This window comes from Coptis chinensis, chromosome 8, assembly GCF_015680905.1.
Source record: "Coptis chinensis isolate HL-2020 chromosome 8, ASM1568090v1, whole genome shotgun sequence".
Classification (NCBI taxonomy): domain Eukaryota; kingdom Viridiplantae; phylum Streptophyta; class Magnoliopsida; order Ranunculales; family Ranunculaceae; genus Coptis; species Coptis chinensis.
In genome coordinates this window covers 78,744,360-78,764,004 of record NC_141463.1, presented here as the reverse complement: position 1 = coordinate 78,764,004, position 19,645 = coordinate 78,744,360, and the positions used below count along the sequence as shown (strand labels likewise).

The following is a 19,645-nucleotide window of genomic DNA, read 5'->3' as shown; positions in this document are numbered from 1 at the left end:
GTTTTGAACTCAAAATAAATGATAAATAATAATTTTATAAGGGCAAAAAGAGAAGTAAAAAAAATATTGGTTTATTAGAATATTTTTTATTAGTTTTTTTTTCATATTATTTTTTTGTTGATTATATTTTATATTCTATGCGGTAGTAAAAATTTGGGGGTGCGAGTCTTTTCTAAGATTTTTTTAGGCAATCTTTATATTTCTACTAGTAGTATATTTTATAATAATCGTGGCTTCTTAAATTTATCTGGATATTTTTTTTACGTATAATACTCCCGATGAATAATAAAATCAAATGGCTAGATATTTTATTAATGAGGACTATTTTGCCTTTTTATGCTTTTTATAAATTTTCAATACCGATATTATCTTTAAATAAAAATATTGCTTAACACATTTGAATATGAGCCATTAGTCTTTTCATGTGTCATGTGGATATTAAAAAACCATTTTGAATTGTACACATTATTATAAATTATAAATTTAATTAGTAATAATGGGTTATTTAATAAGACGTTAAGAAAAGAAAAGAAAAAATATAAGGAGAGAATACAAAGCGATTCTTTTCCCTTCTCTCCCATCTCTTCTGTTTCTCATATTGTCTATCTCTTTGATTGTCACTATTTTCGATCAGAGTTGCCTTTAATTCAATAATTGAGGTCAGCCATGCTCTGAGTTATTTTATGTAGTTTTTGCAATTTCTTCTTCGATTTCTTTTTTCACTGTATTATTGCTTTATAGACTGCGCACTTTCTCACCTTCAACATCTTCAGAAATCAGAGAATATTGCAACTGATATTTTATCTTGGTTCTCTCAACCTAAAGGTAGTTCAGTTTCTACTTTAATAGACCTCAAGAACATGTCTACGTGTTTCTTATTTAGTGTTTATCGATGTTTTGATTTGGGTATTGATTTGAATTTCTTTATTGTGCTGGTCAGTAGCGTTAAGTATTGAAGATGCTTGCACCACACCTTCACACTACTCACATTTGCTTGATGAATGATGAACACATGATGCTCTCTTTCAATACGGATACTGAAGATGGCAGCATTAAGGAGGTATGTCTTTTGTATTCTACAAAAGTGCGAAATTGGTAAATGTCAAGTCCCATAGAAATGGTTGAGGGCCACCCACCAAAGTGTGGTAATTTGGCTTTAGCTAAAAACTTGACTGATGACATGAGAGAAAGACCTGCCATTTGTTGCACGTTGTTATTTCTGTATTTGCATGGGGATTGAAAGAAAGAACTTACCTCTCTTGGTACATCATCTAGCCTTAGCCTATTTGGTTTTATCTTATCTGCAGCCATGTGTTGTTTGTTGTCTAACTTTTTGTTACTACATACTACCTCAGTGTGGATTTTGTAAGAATTGATTGATTGCTCTGTAAGAAATTACAACTTCTTGGTCCTCAGTACAGTACTAACTTTAGTATCTTCTTTGTTACTTGGGCTAGGGGCAAAACGAGGGCTTCTTATTCGAGGAGGAGATGTATTGGAACGTTTGGCTGGCGTAGACTATATTGCTTTAGACAAAGTATAATATTGAGTGCCTTTAGAATTTGTTAGTCTGTTTTCTGTTTTCTTTTTATTTTGTGTTATTTAAACCAAGGAGGAAAGTGCACCATTTTGAACTTGTATTACTAAAAAGTCAAATCTTCTAAATTTTCAACGTTTCTAGATAGGAACCCTCACAGAAGGGAAACCTTCTGTTTCTGCTATTGCTTCTCTAAATTACCAAGAATTGGAAATTCTTCGGGTTGTTGCTGCAGTGGAGAAAACGACATCTCATCCAATTGCGAAAGCTATTATAAATAAAGCAGAGCTCTTAAATTTGACTGTTCCTAGCAGCAGAGGATAGTTGACGGAACCAGGTTATGGATCCTTAGCAGAGGTAGATGGATCCTTGGTTGCTGTTAGTGCGATAGAGTGGGTTCATGAGCATTTCCAGAATAAAACATCACCCTCTGCTTTAATAGATCTAGGGAATATTTTGAAACAACAAACTTCAATTGGGATATCATCATCAAATGACTCAAAAACTGTTGTATATGTTGGACGTGAAGGAGAAGGTGTCATTGGAGCTATCACAATATCTGATACTTTACGCCACGATGCAAGGTCTACATTGGACAGGTACCTCTCCTAAAAATTACTTAGCTAGATCAAGTGGGAAAATTAGTACTTTTGTCTTGAAATGATTAGGTGATTCTAGACTCTAGTAAATGCCTTAGTACACAGATCTAACACAAGCATTTTCATTCTTAATTATATCATGAAGAAGTATTAAAGCATATGGTTTTTTCAGTTGCACATTATCCTTATCTTTTCAACTGCATGGAACGAAGCTGGTTTTATGCCTTAATGATGTCACTTTTCGCTTTAGTTTTAGTGCTTGTGGATTCAGATATGCCTCTCGAAGTTCTGTGGTGTTCAACCAAAATGTGAACATTATGAATGTACAATAAACTTTCTTAGCTGAGCTGGGTTATTTGAAGAGGCAAAAGGTGTGCAATAAACACCAAATTAATGTAGCACTTCTCAACAACCAAAAGCTTGGAGAGGAACTCTGACTTCTTTTTCTGGCGATTACCTAGAAACACGATTGGTTAGGTGTTGCAGCTGAGAAGGCTCCTTCAGTCAGAACTTAGAGCGTCATAGTGGTGACTACGTACTACTATCCACCATGTATGCAGATGACGTGAAATATGATGATGCAAGGAAAGTGACGAAGGAAGGGAGTGGAAAAGACACCTGGTTGGCCAATGCTGGTTGGACGTTATATGCCTAAACTGGTCTGGGCCGTTGACAATCCTGGTTCTTGGATGGTATGCTTACTTTTAGGATATAGGCTATTCCTCCTTTGACATAGAGTGTACTTTGGACCTTTTAAACGATTTTATAGAACTTAAAATAAGCATGGTAATGTCAAAGTTGTGGATATATATTGAAATTCAGGAGTCATGTGTTCTGAATGGAAGACTTTTAGTTAAACCTCAAACAGCAAGCAGCAGGAATAAATCCAATCTAACAGTGGTCTTGGAGCTGGGTTTGTGAAGCAGTCAACGTAGGGGGATTGCAACAGTGAACTTCTTACACCTTGATTTTCTTGGCTAGTCATTATTATTGTACCATTTGATGCTTCCTTAAAAGTCATTTTAATTTATTTTCAATGTTGAATTTCTAGGGACAATAATGTATTCATTTGCAAAAGCCTATACCGATTAATTTGCCAATTACAAGGTTATAGGAGAACAATCTGTTAACTTGGGTTTTTCTTCCAATTAAATGTGCTTGGACGATCTTTCCTGATCAGTGTTTTGGTTTTTGCTCTGCTTTTGATGAGGCTCACTGCAAATTGGCCAACTAGAAGCAAGTCAGTCAAAGCAACCTTCCCCTCTGAAGAACTCTTTTCTGAGGTACCATCCTCATCTGTTTGTTTTTCTTAAGTTCTTATAGATACTAATTAGGTCCATATGGTGGGTTTTTTAAGGGGGATCTCTTTTTCCGAACTAAGTAGCCAAATTTTTGTGTAAAAAGTTTTTAGGGTTTGAAGCATTACTTATAATAATTTGTTTTGATTGAAATATTTAGAAGTTTTCTAGGATTAGTTTTTTCGTTCAAATATATAATAGAGACACTCCCACAATAGAAAAAAAAAAAAAAAAATCAGTAGTTTAGTACAGTTTTTTGGTTTGCAAAAACAATTTCTACTTTTGTTTCCATTTAGCGCAAAAATTGTTCACTTCTTTTTATATAATTGATTTTAAAACTTTTTACTTTGTTGTTGTTGTTGGTTGAAGGGTTTCTCATGGTTTTCAACACAAAATTCTCCATTTCAAAATACAAAATTGTTGCTCACTTTAACTTCAAAAAGAATATTAGTGGCTGATTCTCATTTTGTGGTCTGCTAAATTTCATGTGGTAGTGAATTTTATTCAATATATCCTCGTGAAATTTTGTGGGAGAAAAATTTCATTAAAGGGAGGGGCATGGAGGAATTTCACGTGGCATGTGAAATATAAAGATGGAATGTACTACCACTAAGAATTTGGTTACTACAAAGTGGGGATTGTTCGCAAAAGTTCTCCCCTGTAATCTAACTTACCCAAGTACGTATTCTTCAATAGTACTTTACCAAAAAATTGTTTGTTTCAAAACTAGAGTTCTTTGTTTTAACATACTAACATGTATTTGATGATTTTTGGGGAATGGGGGAAGAAAGGCAGCACATTGTTTTTTTAAAACAGAATTTTCAAAAATTGTTAATTATTTTTGTTCCAGAATGGAGGGTGTGATTGTTAGTATGGGGGACTACTAGCGTCTACGTCTCACTTTTGTGTTCGAGATATTTCATTTGGTAGTAAGTATTTTGCAAATATATTCTCCACCATCTACCAAATTTGTGGGATGCTTAGTAGAGGGAGGGGCATGGAGAAATTTCACGCGTATAGTGAAAAATTAAGAGGGAACTTACTACCTTGTGAAACTCTTTACAACTACAAAGTGGGACTTACTCGCGAAATTTTTCCATTTCTATCTAAGACACCCAAAATTTTAAAACTGTTTTTTTTTGTTTGTTTGTTTTTATAAAGTGCTTTTCTTTGTTTGTTCGAGCATCTATTAAAATAAGGAAGGCTTTTTAGAGAAGATATCACTTTAACATTCAAGATGATAGGAAGAACTGAAGCTGGGGAGTTTTGTACGATGTTGCTGGTGACTAGCATTCATGAAGAGATAGAGGAGCAATTGTTTGTATTATTGGCACTCATGTTTTTTTTTTGGTAAAGTATAGTAGTGTTATTAAATAGTTACTTTTCTTAATAGGGCCTGGAGGAAGATTGCAATCTTTTCTTGTGTAATAGCAAGCAAAGATAAATGCATCGGGTATGTGGCAGGTTTTGGCAGATGAATGTTGGGATTGCAAGAGCAAGGTTTTCTGTCCTGGATAGTTGCTACTTCAGATGATATTCTCTATGGCGAGTTCAGAGTGCTTCTTCCTCCAATTGATGTACGGTAGACCTGGAATGGCCTTCAGGTGGTGTGTTATGCTTCTTCTTTGAAGTGAGATAAGCATTGGGCCAACCTTGTGCAGTGTGAGGAACAACGGAGTTGTCTCTTCAAGGTTGTTTTTTTCACCTTTCCTACAGTCTTTTTACTTAATACTTTTAACAAAGCCATCATAAATGGAATCTGTTACAGGTTTGAAGTCGAGAAGACATTGCAAGTGAAGAATTTTCAAAACAAAAAATTTCATGCATAAAATTGTTGTTTCTGTTTACTCAAAAAAGATGTGGTCTGTATGAGAGTATGGGGAGAATATTAATTGATACTGATTCTCACTTTTTTGTCTGGTAAATTTCATGTGGTAGTAAGCTTTATTCAAACCTCCAAAGGGAGGGGGAGTTTCACGTGGCAGGTGAATCACATTGAAATTTGCTTACTACAAGGAAATTTGCTTATTATGGTTCAGTTAGTATGTATTCCTTTTTAATTCTTGTAAATTTCCTTCTACTTTGTTTAACATTGATAAACTATCATACTTTGGTATATTTGTCTGCCAACTATAGAGATTCTCCTTTTGGTTTTCTGCCCATTACATGGTCACAGAAAGTAGACATAATCAACTTATGTTGGCACTGATTTGCTCTTTTTGACTATGACATGGTATGTAGGGAGGTGCTTGCTATATCCCATTTACGTCATGCTAATGTTGTACTATCAGGTCAGTTGTGAATTTCTACGTCCTCTCTAAAGGCATTTATTTCTTATTCAATAGCTTTGACTGCTCCAATTTAATTCATGTTTTCCAATTTTTCGAGATTTGCAAGCGCACAGTTAATTCCATAACTACCAATATCTTTGTTATAAAAGACCTTTGCCATGGAAATATGGAAGTAAAAGTGTAGAAATGATAAAGTGGCAAATTAACTTGTAAACAAACTTTGAGATAAGCTCTGAATCTTTCTTTGAGGTAAAATGCTCTGAAGTTTTTTCTATCTTTTTGGTTGGCGAAGGCGAGTGTTACTAAAGTAATTGAATGAGAACAACTAAAAATGCCAATGACCTTAGAAGGGTAGGGCTCTACATCATTGTGATGGCTAACCCCCTTCTTGTTTCTGTTTAGACAAAAGTATCCTGTAGGAACAACAGGTCTCATACACTGAAAGAGAATACGACATTAGTACCTTCTCTAGATGCTAATGCGTTGTGTGCCCTGTTAGTTTCCCTTCACAAAAATTTATTCGATTTGAACAAATATAATTTTATTTAGAGAATTAACTGACAAGGAAATTAATTTAATTTAATTTTATTTAGGGTGTGATTGTTTAGTATGGGAGATTACTACGTCTCACTTTTGTATTTGAGATTTTTCATTTGGTAGGAAGTATTTTCCAAATATATTCTCCACCCTCTACAAATTTTGTGGGATGCTTAGTAGTAGAGGGAGGGGCATGGAGAAATTTCACGTGTAAAGTGAAAAATAAAGAGGGAACTTACTACCTTGTGAAAACTTTATAGTTACAAAGTGGGACTTACTCGCCAGAATTTTCCCTTGCAATGTAACACACAAAATTTTAAAACTATTTTTTTCTTATATTTTCTTAACTACAATGTGGAGCTTGCTCCCTTGCAATCTAATGAAATAATAAAATGCTTTTCGTACACTTCTAGCTCTTTTATTTTATGTTTATTCTCTTTATTCCACTGTTCTATTCCCCCTTCCCCCTTTGTGCGCATACCCACACATTTTAAGCCAAAAACTTCATAGATAATATTTGCAGAGCGAACTCTTATTGCATTCACGCTAAAATTGATTCAGTTTAATGATAGTTGTTTCTGTTCTTCTCCTTTTGTCACGGCATTGGTGTTCCACCACTTGAGAAAGTTACAACATTGCAATTTTCTCATTTCTCTTTGATGCAGGGATGATGCAGGCAGGCTTGTTCGCACTGAGAGGCTAAGAACCAAAGATATAACTCATAGGGTCAAATTGAAGAACTATTGGTAGGTATCCTATTTACTATTATTATTACTAATTATTAGTAATTACCAAGAACTGTGTCATACTGTCATTATAGCTGTAATATTAACCCCATATTAGTTATTGTTTTTTTTTTAAAAAGCAGCAGGGTTTAGTAAAATGAATGTCAGCCTTTTGAAACTGAAACTATTGTATTTTCATTATTCTCAATTGCATTCAATGAAACTGAAAAATGGACAGACTCTAGATGTATCCCTCCTTAAACTCGATAAGGATGAGAAATCCCTTGACTCATATTTTGCAGAGAAAACAGTGTCTGGTCAAGTCCGCATGCTTGCAAAGCTAGCTGAGTACTATATGTGTGTACAAAGAACAAACTATTATTTTGTGTATAACTAGCTGTTTAGTGAGAGTTATCCAATTCCAGACTGGGTGAGGGTTCCCTTGCCACCCATAGGTGTGGCGTACTTTCCATAAAGAGGTATCATTCAAGTTATGTGAGTGGTCATATTTCTTTTTTTCATGTGCTATGTGCCATGTTTTTGGCTGGTCAGCCAAATAAGACTGTCACAAGATGAGCCTAATTTGGATGGTTCTTCTGGCCTATCACATCATGCTTTTTTCTTACGTAATATATTTTGGTGCATGTAGGATGAGGATATTATGATTATTGAGAATTGCACGTTTTACAGCCCATTTAAGATCTTTGGAGTTAATTATGTGCTCCGCTTACTAGATTAAGTAAATAATCCAATTTGGTTTGTTGGGTGGTTCGCTTATTTGGTCCTCAAGTTATTGTTGTGTTCTGATAATTTGGAAATATGCTGAAGCACGGAGAGGATTCCCTTCTAACAAATGTTGGTAATATAGTGGAGTGGCATGAAATGAATTTATGAATTTCCTTGGTTCTAGGTACATCGATGCCATTTCAAGTTTTACGATTTCCGAAAGATTTTTGTCTTCAAGGCAAAGGTATTATAAAAAATTCCCATTACAATTCTTTTTCCTGCTAATATAGTGGCTGTCTTAATTGTCTTGAGGCCAACGTATTTCAAAGACATGCTATATTACTTTTGCATGATAGACTTAAAACCTCTTCTTAGTATGTAGTGTTCATGGAACATTATCCATAAAAGTATGTTGTGTTCATGGATTTTTTTTTAAAAAAAAAGGAAGCAATTCTAGGCTCCCGGAGGGACTATCTTGACAAGGTGTAAACATTGAAAATTACTCATCTTTCGAGATACGACAGCTTCAACTGATGTCAAATCTTGTTTAAGTTAGCCTGCCCGTGAAGTTAGCGCTTTTGGCGTTGTTTATTGTTTTTTTATTTGTACATATCTATTATTATGATATCCTAATTGTAAGTATGCTAAAAAAACTAGAACCCAAATTTAGCATGTTCATAGTCATATACTCAGTTGAAAAGATTTATTTATTTGTTATTCACATGCAGAAAGGATTTGAAAACACAATGCTAGGTAGCTTATCACAAGGCTCCATAGATTGATATGGTTGTATTTACTTGACTATCCATAGGTCTAAACTTTTTAGTTGGTTTTTTCTTTGGAATTTTCTTGCTTTTGGTAAAATCATATCCATAGGCCTTCATGTATAGGCTTTTTTCATCCAAACATTTTGAAATATGTGTAATTGCAAGCAAACTCTTTGTAAATTTAGAAAAACCTTATAATTATGTCAATTCCATTTTTTCCTGGTTTATTTTCGTTTATTGCCATGAGAAATAAATTTTCTTCTTTGTTAAAACTTTAGATTGTGTTTGATTGGTGAGAAAAAATATATATGACAATTTATTTTTAAACATTTCCTCTTCTGTGGGCATGAAATGTTGGTAGGCCATTACCATAGGTTTCTTCAGTTGATCCAAGCATTGACTGTAGATCAAGCTCTTTGGGCTATAAAAAGCAAGAAAGTGAACAACAGGCACTGAAAGTGTTACACTTCACCTCATCAAGCTACGTCATCATCCCACCATATTCTATCATGTTGAGAGAGGGCTGCTCCTTTATTGCCATATTTATTTTCTCCGAAGTTCATCCCTCTCCATGTTGTAGAGATGTCGAATTGTTGATACTTGACTGACAGCAGACTCTCATCTTCTTAGATCTTGGCTCCCAAGCCAAATTGGCAGAATTTTAGTGTGTTTGTCAAGCGTTAGGACAAGTTCTTGATGTGTATGGGCAATGCAGCCATATCAATTGACTTCACTTGTACGTGAGGGGTAGGTGGTTACAATGAGCAGATGGTTGCATCTTCTTCATATACCAACTAGACAACACCATCATTGTTACTGCATAAGAAAACTCACACAACATTGTCATTGTTACTAAGAAATGGACAAGTCAGAGTGGCTAACGCATGCGCTCTTATTTTTATTGGTGTAATCTCCTATGTGGATTCAGGATGGCCCTTTCTAATACATAGAAATGTTGCATAGATGCTAATATGTTATTGTAATCCATTCTTTGCAGTTTGCATAAATGGTTGACAAACCAACTATACGTAGTGGAGTTTCATCATCTTTAATAAGCTTTATTTATTATCCATGTGCAAAGCACGTGCATTTTGGCTAGTATATATAATAGCAATCCCTTTTGGAGTGATATGAGGGTGTCCACGTCAACATGGGGATTACGAAAAAACAGGAGACAAAAAAGGAAGTTTGCCACACCAAAAAACCCAACTTACAAAGAATTTTGATTTATATCGGATTCTATTACTTGATACTTTAAACCATCTCCACGAAGGAGTTTTTTAGAACCGAAAAAATGCTCCTCTCTCCCTCCCCAACGATCACTCCATCTTCTTATTCAACAATAAATCTACAAATTTATCAAATGATTCACCACCTTTTGCCTTCTTCAGGACTCCTCTTTTAGTATCCTCAACAAGCTTCCTGGCAACTAGCAACCATGTATGCATCCTATTATTCAAAGTTTCAAACCACTTGATTTATTCTCATTTTTTATATATTGTGATGAAGGATTGTTTTCGCTATTGGTTTTGTGGTCAATATGAGATTTTGCCAAAGCCATATTCATGACATGAATCGTTATGAAACTTTGCTAACTTCAAACTAAGGTTAGTTAATTGTTTGATTTATTTAATACATTTTCCCTCTGAAGAGAACTCATAAATTGTTTCAGCATATCTCATAATGGAATTCCATGTAGCCCAATGGATGTCTTTATCGCCCTTTCAAGTTAGATGGATTAAGAACCGATATTATATTGAATCATATTAATGTCACACAACCAAATTAGTAATTGTTAAATAGAGACCGAAGGCTATCAAAAAATAAGTTCATTCTAAGATACTAAGTGCCTTAGGCAAATCAAAGGTAACCAATTTGACTCATTTAATCTATTCTTTGTTTTTCGTTTTCCTTTCTTGCAAACATTAGATAAAGTTTTGAACTTTAGGTCTAATAAGTGGTTTTTTTTAGTCTGTATGTAAGTGAAAAGAGAGTTTAGTTTGCACTATTGCATTCAATTCCACCTTTGTGAGCATGAAGCAGATAATGAAACTCTTCATATGTGTAGATCTACTCAAACTCAGGACTAGCGTGCTATGGTGGTATAGTTTCATGTGAGTGTCTAGCTTAATGCTTTTGCTCATTTATTTTTTTCTTTAAAGTGCATTTAGTATTCAAGTATCGACTTTGTCGTAGGCTTCACTAATGATAAAAAAATTAGCCATCGATATCGGCGCTAGAGTCAATGGATCAGAAAGTCTTGGTAAACTCATGGAAAAGTTGAAGAAACCACGAGTTGTGCTCTTAAAAGGTTTGTTATGATATCCCACTTTAGGAATTGTAGCTCAAGTGCTTACGCCATAGAATAGCACAAGTAAGAAAACATTTTTGAATTTTTTGTGTCAAAGTTTCAAGAAAACTATTTTGTCTATGATCTTTACTTACATTTTCATATTTGCTGCTTCACTCAAAGAACACTACAGTGGTTCTTTAAGTCATATAGTAGCTCTAGCAGCTTACTTAGAATCAGTGACCATTTTGATTGTACAAATGCATTGGTTCAAGCCAATTCTTAATCCATATTCTTCAGGCTTTAGTTCTTGGCACATAGCCTTCTTTTAGAGCTTTTCCATTTACCATCATCAACAGTAAACAAACAAAGTTTTAATATCATCGGATGCTCTTTTGGCCTAATTGCAATTTGAGAGCAAGAATAGACAACAATTATACTCTAAGTTGGCACACTTGCAATTGAATTGGAATGTTTCACTACCATTTTCTTATTTATTTTCTAATCTTTTTTTTTCCATGAATCATATCAACGTAGATTGGGTTTTTAATTCTTGAATGCTACCTAGATTGGGGTTTACTTTTTAGTTAATTTTTGTATGGGGTTTCAATTAAAATTGACGCATTTAAAGGCCCCAAATTCTGGAATGCAATTTTACTTGCAATGGCCTATTAGTTACATCTATAGTTAAGATGGATTTGAACATTGATTTCTCACCATGAAAATAGTTGCGAATTCCAAAAGTTAGGATACACACTTGAAACTATCACAATTTTTGTGTGTTATTTTTTTTTACGAACATTTGCATATACTTGGTTTTCTAGATGTTTCAAAAGAGCAATTCTTATGCAATTTGTGTAAGCGGTTTCTTTGTCTTTTTGTAGCAATGTGTCGATAGCTTAATAGCATAGACATTCACCATCATCCTAACAATTTTAGTATACTAATAATTCACGCTACGACATTATAGTTTTCATGAAACATCATCCATTTAGTGTAGTCTACCCTTAATCAATAATTGGTTCTTACATGATGCATTGCCTTTAGCGTGCATATAGTGGGTGTCGATGTCTGTTGCATGTTTCTTAAGATATAGTGTATGTTTGAGAAAAGTAGCAACGAAAATTTGATAGATATGATATCAATTGGTTTGTATTCCTTTTTGGAATCAGTTGATAAAAATTCCAGAAAAGAATTGATAAAATACCAACAATCTTGATATATTCTAGAATGATTGTGGTACAATTTTCATGCATGGTTGAGTTTTTCAATTTTAAAACCAGGTATGGCTAGAAATGGTTCATCAATGTTAATTCCCATATAGATGGATTTCATTGTTGTGTTTAGGATGGATTTCATTGTCACATATACCTTGGAAAAAGGAAATCTTTTCGCTACTATACCATCACCCGTTTGTAGGACGGGTTCGAAAACTAGTTAGCTATGTAGTAATAGAGTTTTTCTAATTTCAAGAGGTGCAATTGCCCCCACACGCACCCTCCTATATCCATCTATGCATTTCAGGTTTAGAATGGATTTCAGGTTTGTTATTTGGTTAGAGTACATACCTTAGAGGGAGAATAATGGTGTGATGTTGATGAAGGTACTGGAAAGCTAGGTTGAAAACATGATTGTAACAAGACAAATATAAGACCCACATAAAAGACTAAGAGCCATGAGAGTATATAGGGACACCGTGGTTCCACCATTTTTCCTAGTAGAACATAAGACAAGAAGCTGGTCTTGGGTTTAAATGTTTAACAGAATATACTTTCTAATGGTCACACACTTACACTGATGATTAATCAGCTATTTTCAGCTATTTCCTGCCTGTTTCAGTGATAAAACAGCTCTTGTCATCTTTTTGGTAAACTGGGTGAAATTCCGTATATTAATTGTTTCACAAGTCATAACAAAAATGATAGAACTAAAAACACATGGCACAGCACAAAAAAACCGTCCGAAGTCGACTCTGATTGGTTACTTGCAATAAAATAACAAGTCTCTCTCTCCTCACTCTTTCTTCTCTCTCTTAACCCACCAATCACAGCTGACTTCGGAAGTGATTTTTTGTGCTGGGCCATGTGTTGTAGTCGCCCTCTAACAAAAATAGGACATTGCACGAACCTACGCGCTTTGCCTACGTGTCAACACACCTATAGAGAGAAGGGTTTGCGAATTGTATTCTCATTTATGAACAATTGTATATCGATATCATCTATTATTTACCTAGTACCGATATTGGAACATTATGTTACCAAGCAGTCATTATCAAGGCGGAAAATATCGGCTCATATATCGATATATCGGTGATATATTTTGGTTTTTGGTCCCTCCGATATAGAGATATTAAGATATTTCAGATGGATATATTGATATAATTTCAAACCGATATATATTGGATTTTCTAATATATCAATATATATCGACCAATATATCCAATTTTAACGCTGACTTTGTTGATTTTGATCGATATTTGACTAATTTTTTATTATTTTTTCGATATTTCCGATATATATCACTATATATCGATGATATTTTCCAATATATTGATACAATTTTTTTTTGACCAATTAACAAAAAGAGATATATTGTCCCATATATTTCGTTTTTTGAAGAGTCCAAAATATCGCCCGATTTTGAAACATTAGGCCTTGGTCATTATTCCAATTTTATTCCCAGTCCTCAGTCCTGACTCCTGAGCCTTGATAAAATATCACCTTCGTCGAGGGCTTTCAAAAAATTCTGACTACAGTGGCATTCTGTGGTATGAGATATGGGGGTTTCATTCATTTTATCAAAAGATAAGAATTGAGCTGTTTTACACGGAAAAAACTGTTAGTAGTAAAAAACGGCGTGGGAATGTAGAACATGCTGCAAACCTAATTACGAGCGAGTTATTATCCAGATATGATCTTAATAATCAGATTGTTCTTGCAGGAAATTTCCACTACGAAATAATGATATGAAAGCTAAGGTGACTGCATTTGCATGTCTGCATCAAGACTATGAGCGTCCAATTAGCAGCTAGCATACAAGAAACGGATTTATACTTCTACAGAGAAAGTGATGCATCCTCACCATCTTTACAACTTTAAAAATCGCCCCTCATCTACCATCTTAGAATAGTGTTTTAATATTTTTTTGGGTTAACTAACCCCCACCCCGCAACACACGGTCAATTTAGTTTGGAGCTGTTAACTTTTAGGTTAAATAACTGAAAATGATACAACTGCCCCTACCTAAGTAAAATTGAACATTTTCTTTTTGAAAACAATGAGGGTATTTGTGTCATTTTCAGTTGCTTGACTTGAAAGTTAACCGTCAATCCAAGTTGACGTGTGTTTAGGAGGAGACCCTAATTTCTTATCTAGTGGGAATTGGGCCATCTAGTGGAGGGTAATACTAGTTAACCCTAATTGGTTACATTTTAACCTTTCCACTACCTTCATCAACATCACACCATTTAAAATGTAACAAGACAAATATAAGACACATTTTAGAATTTCCCACCTAGTGGGGACAATCCTAATTGGGTCATTTCTAAAACTCTTGGTCACATTTTAAAGGCATTTTTGTCCCTATTTGAATCATTAAATTTTAGTGGTAGCGCTTTGTCAAATATCGTAATATATGTTGTATTGTAAAGGTATAAAAAGAAATACACCAGGACAATTGGTATGTTACTTTTGACCATTTCTGGACATTTGTTGCTATCGTGCACCACGTGTTACTCTCACATGTGCTATGAAACACACGTGTGTTTGCACATCCATCATAATCTAGATACTGTGATCTGCCAAACAGGAATATTCACCACATTGATTCATACAGTATAAAGAGTAATATATGTGCATTGAAAATATTGATATACCCTATGTATATTGATGTCAAGTTAATAGTAATGCTGAAACTTCCCTTCTAATGGATAGAAATATTACATATTGAATTGATTTTGGAATACTATTCACTGAAATGATCGTGAAATTCGGTTGCAGATAGAAGAATACGGGTATGGGGGCATATTGGAGGGACATTTTCATGGCTTTACAAGGATAAGGAACTATTTGAGTTGGTCATAACTCTGAACAAATATTGCACAATAACCAAATTGATACAAAATCACTAGTAACTTTCACCTCACAAAAGTAGAGCATATGGCCGCTATCTTGTCAATCCTGTACTGGTTGGTAGCATCCTTTAATACATGTATGAAGAATATGTCTTCAATTTCCTTTTTATTCAAGTTATAAATGTTTCTAAACAATGTTCTATATATGTCTCATAATAACAATAATGAAGGAATAAATACAGAGCAAAACACTAATTTCTTCTGCTCTCTCCACCTCGATATGATCTTTCATATTCATTTATTTGTAAAAGATGAGATTTTACCTTTCATTTAAACCGTCGTTGGAGTCAGTTACATTCTTCGTGAATCCTAGTACCAAGAAATGTTTTTCTGATAGCGTTCAATTCTCTACTGACATTTCTAATATCCATTCTCTATGACGGTGATTCCACAGAACATGCAACCCCAATTTTGACTATTGCAGTCATGCACTCTAGCAGTTTTGTTCTTCTGTGACTGCCAATTCTCATTCTATTCATATCTGCTAAAGTGTCATCTCCTTCATATAGAAGTATTGGATCTACAATCTTTATAAGTTGATCTTGCAAACCATTGCTAGCATAGTTATGGAGGCTTAAACCGTCTTTAAACATCTCATCAGTTGGTCTCCTTCCTGTGAACATTTCCAACACCAGAATTCCATAACTGTACACATCACCTTGTGTGGATCCATCGGCTCCCATACCATATTCTGCAATATATACATCAATCACTAGTTTTCATAAAACCATTTAAATGTAAAAATATATATATGCCCTAAGCGAACTTTGGAATTGTGGCCCTCAATATATGCCCAAACACACAATTAGATTTAATTTGAGCGAAAGAAGGTGAATTTTTCGCACTTGTCTGTGATAGTCATATCCTATTTGAAAGCAAATTCCTATTCAAAAATGAAATTATTGAAGGTAGACTAATGTATAGATACATCCATTATGAGGTGGCCCTAAACTTTGTTAATATTGTGGAGGCCCCAAGCAGTTGCCTGTGTGGCTTGTGTTCAAGGCCACTGACTTAACACGGGGAAAAAGAGGCAAAAGGATTTGAGTTTCACTAATATGTGGCTAGCTGCAGAGAAAGATTATAACTAATGCAGTATAACAAATATTGATTTCATGCATTTATGAATTGGAAAAAGGACTGAAATCAAAATATGTCGATGATCTTTAAAGTCTTACCTGGAGCGGCATAGCCAATAGATCCTTTTACCTCTGTTGAGGTACTTTGATTATCATGCAAGTTCTCTATTGATCCTATAAGAAGCTTTGCCAAACCAAAATCACCAACATGAGCTACCATATCATTATCAAGAAGCACATTGTCCGGCTTTAGATCACGATGAAGATAGATAAGCGCAGAAGCAACATCAATGGCAACATTTAGTCTTTGAAGTAGGTTCAAATTTGATTCTTCATCTTGTTCACTGATCTCTTGATGCAGCCACTTCTCTAAACTTCCATTTGGCATGAACTCAAAGACTAGTTCTTTAAATTCATTTCCTTCAAAATCCACGCTAGAGCAAGAGGTTAGAATCTTAACAAGATTTCGATGGCGGATATTACGCAATGATTCACACTCTTCCATGAAACTCTTTAATGCTCATCTCAATTGAATTTTGAGCACCTTAACAGCAACAACAATTTCAAATTGGTTGAGCAGTCCCTTATACATAATGCCAAAACCACATGAACCAACAAAATTAGTTGGAGAAAATCCACCAGTCGCGTGAGAAAGATCTCCATAAGAGACCTTAACATTTTGATCATTGAACGTTTGTGAAGAAGCCGTTTTAAGTTTACTTTTTCTTCTCAGGTAAAATATTAGAGAACAAGATGCCAAAAGAATGAACACGGCCACACTGATCATAATTGCCATTTTGGAAGGATTGGACCTTCCATTCTTTTTTACACCTTGCTTTTCAGATTTGTTAAATTGGCATGGCGGCAATTGCAGTTCACGTATACCTCCACAGAGATAAGAATTTCCAGCTACTGAAAAATTGCTTGCAATTCTAAAGATTCCGTTTACTGGTACCTCACCTTCAAGTTTATTGAAGGATAGATTCAATAGCTGGAGATACGAAAAGTCCTCCAAATATTTTGGAATTCCACCAGACAAGCTGTTCCTTGATAGATCTAACTCTTGGACACTCTTTAAAGAACTCAAAGATTGAGGAACTGTCCCTTCAAACAAATTTTCGCTCAAGTATAAATTTTCCAAAACCAAACACTCACCAAGAGTACTAAGCAATAAACCAGACAACTTATTTCCAGACGCATCCAGTTCAATAAGATTTGTTAGTTTTCCTACTTCTAAAGGTAGGGAACCAGTTAAGGAGTTCATAGAGAAGTTAAGATAAAGCAGAGTGGGAATGTTAAAGATCTCTTTTGGTAGGGTACCATTTAGGTTGTTTTGGTCCAGATACAGTTTTTGCAATTGGCTAAGAGCACCAAGACCTGAAGGAATGTTTTCTTCCAGTCTATTGCTTCCTAAATACAACCGACTCAATTTAGTATTGTTTTCTAGAGAAGATAGGATCGGTCCAGACAATTTGTTTTTTAACAGATATAACCCCTGTAAACTATGAAGTTTTCCAACAGAAGATGGAATACTACCGTAAAAGTTATTAGAATGGAGATTTAATACAAACAAATTGACCAGGTTCCCAATCCCTTCTGGGATAATTCCAGATATTTGATTGCTGTTTAGATCAAATATCTCCATTCGGTTGGAGAGATTGGTAATAGAGTTCGGGAAAACACCTCCAAAATTGTTTTGGGCCAAGCCCAATACCTTTAGATTACTCGAGTTGGTCAAATAAGTGATAAAACTCAAATTATGAGTTTCTCCTGTTCCTAGATAATTGTATTCAAAATTTATTTTTTCGATAGTTTGAGGGAATTGAAAATCCTAAGGAACTTTACCTTCGAAATTGTTATATGAAATATCAAATAGTTGAAGTTTAGAAGCATTAGCTAATGAAACTGGGAGTAGTCCAGAAAGTTGATTCATACCACCATAGAAACCGAGGAGATTAGGAAGAGTGATGCCCATGTCTGGTGGAAGACTACCACTAAATTGGTTATCGACAATTTCTAATTCATTCAGGGAGGAGATGTTGAAAATTGTTAAAGGGACCTCACCAGACAGTCTATTAATTGCAACATCAAAGTGTAGTAAGCTTGACAGTCTACCAAAGCTAGTTGGAATACTTCCAACCAATTTATTTTCAAATGAAGAGAAGATTTGAAGCGATGAAAGATTACCTAAAGAAGGGGGTAGCACTTGTTAGATTGTTTGTTTCAAAAAACAAGAATTCAAGCTTTGACAATGAGCCAAACTTTGCCGGAATAATCCCTGACAGTTTGTTCGAATTTAAATCTATGGCCCAGAGTTCAGTACATTGGGTTAGATTGACTGGAATTTCTGGGTTAATTAGACTAAACCCCCCATTTTATGATTCCTTAGACATAAACCCCCATTCTATTTTCTCTCCATCACACCAACGTCAATATTTTACTTAATACCCTAACTGCCCTTGTTGTGTTTAGTGTAAGCTACGACACAAAAGTTGTTTTAAAAAAAAAAAAAAAAAAAAAAAAAAACTCCAATTGCACAAGCTCTGAGTTCCCATCATTCTTCCTCTCCATCGCATCATCTTGACATTTACTCCTTTGAAGGTATGTTATTCGTTCTTCAAAAATATTGTCATATTTTGTCTTCTTTTAAGTTAGGGTTTTTCATGTTTTAACAAAATTTCAATTTTTAACCCTCCTTGTTAATTGCGTTATTAGTTTTACGTTTTTCACATCTTATTTTGTCTTTGTACATAGATATCGGTGATGAATATGGTTATAGAGAGTTTAGGTGTCACTATGGTGGTGTTTGGAAGCAAAGTGCTTACAAAGGTGGGAATGTTGTGGATTCGGAAAAAATTGATGGCGATCGAGCAAAATGCAGAATTTATTACTCCAAATTCATATCATGAATGCAGAATTTAAATTATTTGTTTGTAATTTTGAAATGGCAGCGAAGCGTAAAGCGTTGGTTGAGTTTGCAGCATCCTAAATGGAGATTTTGGTAGTAAGATATTAATTAGTCCCTACCAAGACAACCAAAATCCTCATAAACGCTTTTGTTTTAGGTCTATTTTGAGTTTTGGCTATTTAACATTTGCTAAATTTTGTGGTATACTAATCAGCGATGTAGTGTCTCTAGGAGTTGTAGCTTAGAACCTTGTTTTGTAAAGGAGTAGTAGATATTAAAATTGCAAGGGAAATATCGTATTTGAGCTATGGATTGCTTGTTGATTGTGAAAGTCCACCAGACTTCATCCAATTCCATAACTGCAGTCCACGATAGCCTCTGCTCCATTTTGCAGTTGTCTTCCTTAGACCCATCCCTCCAGGATTAATATAATCCAATGCTCTTTTCCACTTTTTTAGTGATTGGAGATCGTAGAGATTGCTTTTGCAAAGGAAGTTGCATTGTTCTCTTGCAACATTATTACCAATGTATATTGGCTCATTTAGGTGCAAAAACTAACATCCACGTTAATTTGGTTTACCAATGAAGTGATGATGTGTCCTAACAGAAGTTTGGTATAATCCTTAGAGCTTGTGCGCCGGCTTTCTAATCTAATTTATTTTACATCATATTTGGTTATATTGTTGGTGCAGAGCGTTTGTGGAAAACTATCCTAATTACCTCCCTGTCCATTTTAAACCTCGCTGCAAGAATCTC

General features: G+C 34.7%; 2 protein-coding genes across 19 annotated transcripts; one reads left to right on the top strand and one right to left on the bottom strand.

The window, feature by feature from the left end:
• Positions 1 to 504: 504 nt before the first annotated feature.
• LOC147483278 (uncharacterized) lies at positions 505 to 9,527 on the top strand. 18 transcript variants are annotated; one of them, XM_086577059.1, is made up of 12 exons: positions 505 to 659; positions 742 to 825; positions 941 to 1,060; positions 1,458 to 1,537; positions 2,067 to 2,136; positions 3,188 to 3,419; positions 4,828 to 5,125; positions 5,373 to 5,476; positions 5,676 to 5,725; positions 6,928 to 7,008; positions 7,898 to 7,957; positions 8,842 to 9,527. In XM_086577059.1, the coding sequence occupies exons 3-6, from the start codon at positions 1,044 to 1,046 to the stop codon at positions 3,264 to 3,266; spliced, it is 246 nt and encodes an 81-aa protein (XP_086433185.1). In that variant the 5' UTR covers positions 505 to 659; positions 742 to 825; positions 941 to 1,043; the 3' UTR covers positions 3,267 to 3,419; positions 4,828 to 5,125; positions 5,373 to 5,476; positions 5,676 to 5,725; positions 6,928 to 7,008; positions 7,898 to 7,957; positions 8,842 to 9,527. The 18 variants fall into 18 exon arrangements, with proteins under 18 accessions (XP_086433185.1, XP_086433180.1, XP_086433172.1 ...); XM_086577054.1 differs by lacking the exons at positions 3,188 to 3,419; positions 5,373 to 5,476 and adding exons at positions 2,309 to 2,828; positions 4,679 to 4,751; XM_086577046.1 differs by lacking the exon at positions 5,373 to 5,476 and adding an exon at positions 2,309 to 2,828.
• A 5,469-nt stretch (positions 9,528 to 14,996) lies between these two features.
• LOC147483277 (putative LRR receptor-like serine/threonine-protein kinase At3g47570) lies at positions 14,997 to 16,238 on the bottom strand. The gene is made up of 2 exons (XM_086577041.1): positions 16,081 to 16,238; positions 14,997 to 15,593 (listed from the first exon to the last, which is right to left on the bottom strand). Exons 1-2 carry the CDS (start codon positions 16,199 to 16,201, stop codon positions 15,277 to 15,279), a joined length of 438 nt encoding a protein of 145 aa, XP_086433167.1. The 5' UTR covers positions 16,202 to 16,238; the 3' UTR covers positions 14,997 to 15,276.
• Between the last annotated feature and the right edge of the window lie 3,407 nt (positions 16,239 to 19,645).

Excerpts from the sequence above, each read along its gene's own strand:
- LOC147483278 (XM_086577055.1), top strand. Across the intron at positions 1,538-2,066 it reads ACTATATTGCTTTAGACAAA|GAGAAGGTGTCATTGGAGCT; the intron begins GTATAATATTGA and ends TTGGACGTGAAG. Across the intron at positions 2,137-2,308 it reads GCAAGGTCTACATTGGACAG|TTGCACATTATCCTTATCTT; the intron begins GTACCTCTCCTA and ends TGGTTTTTTCAG.
- LOC147483277 (XM_086577041.1), bottom strand. The coding sequence starts at position 16,201 with ATGGTAGCTCATGTTGGTGATTTTGGTTTGGCAAAGCTTCTTATAGGA. Across the intron at positions 15,594-16,080 it reads TATTGGCTATGCCGCTCCAG|AATATGGTATGGGAGCCGAT; the intron begins GTAAGACTTTAA and ends TATATATTGCAG.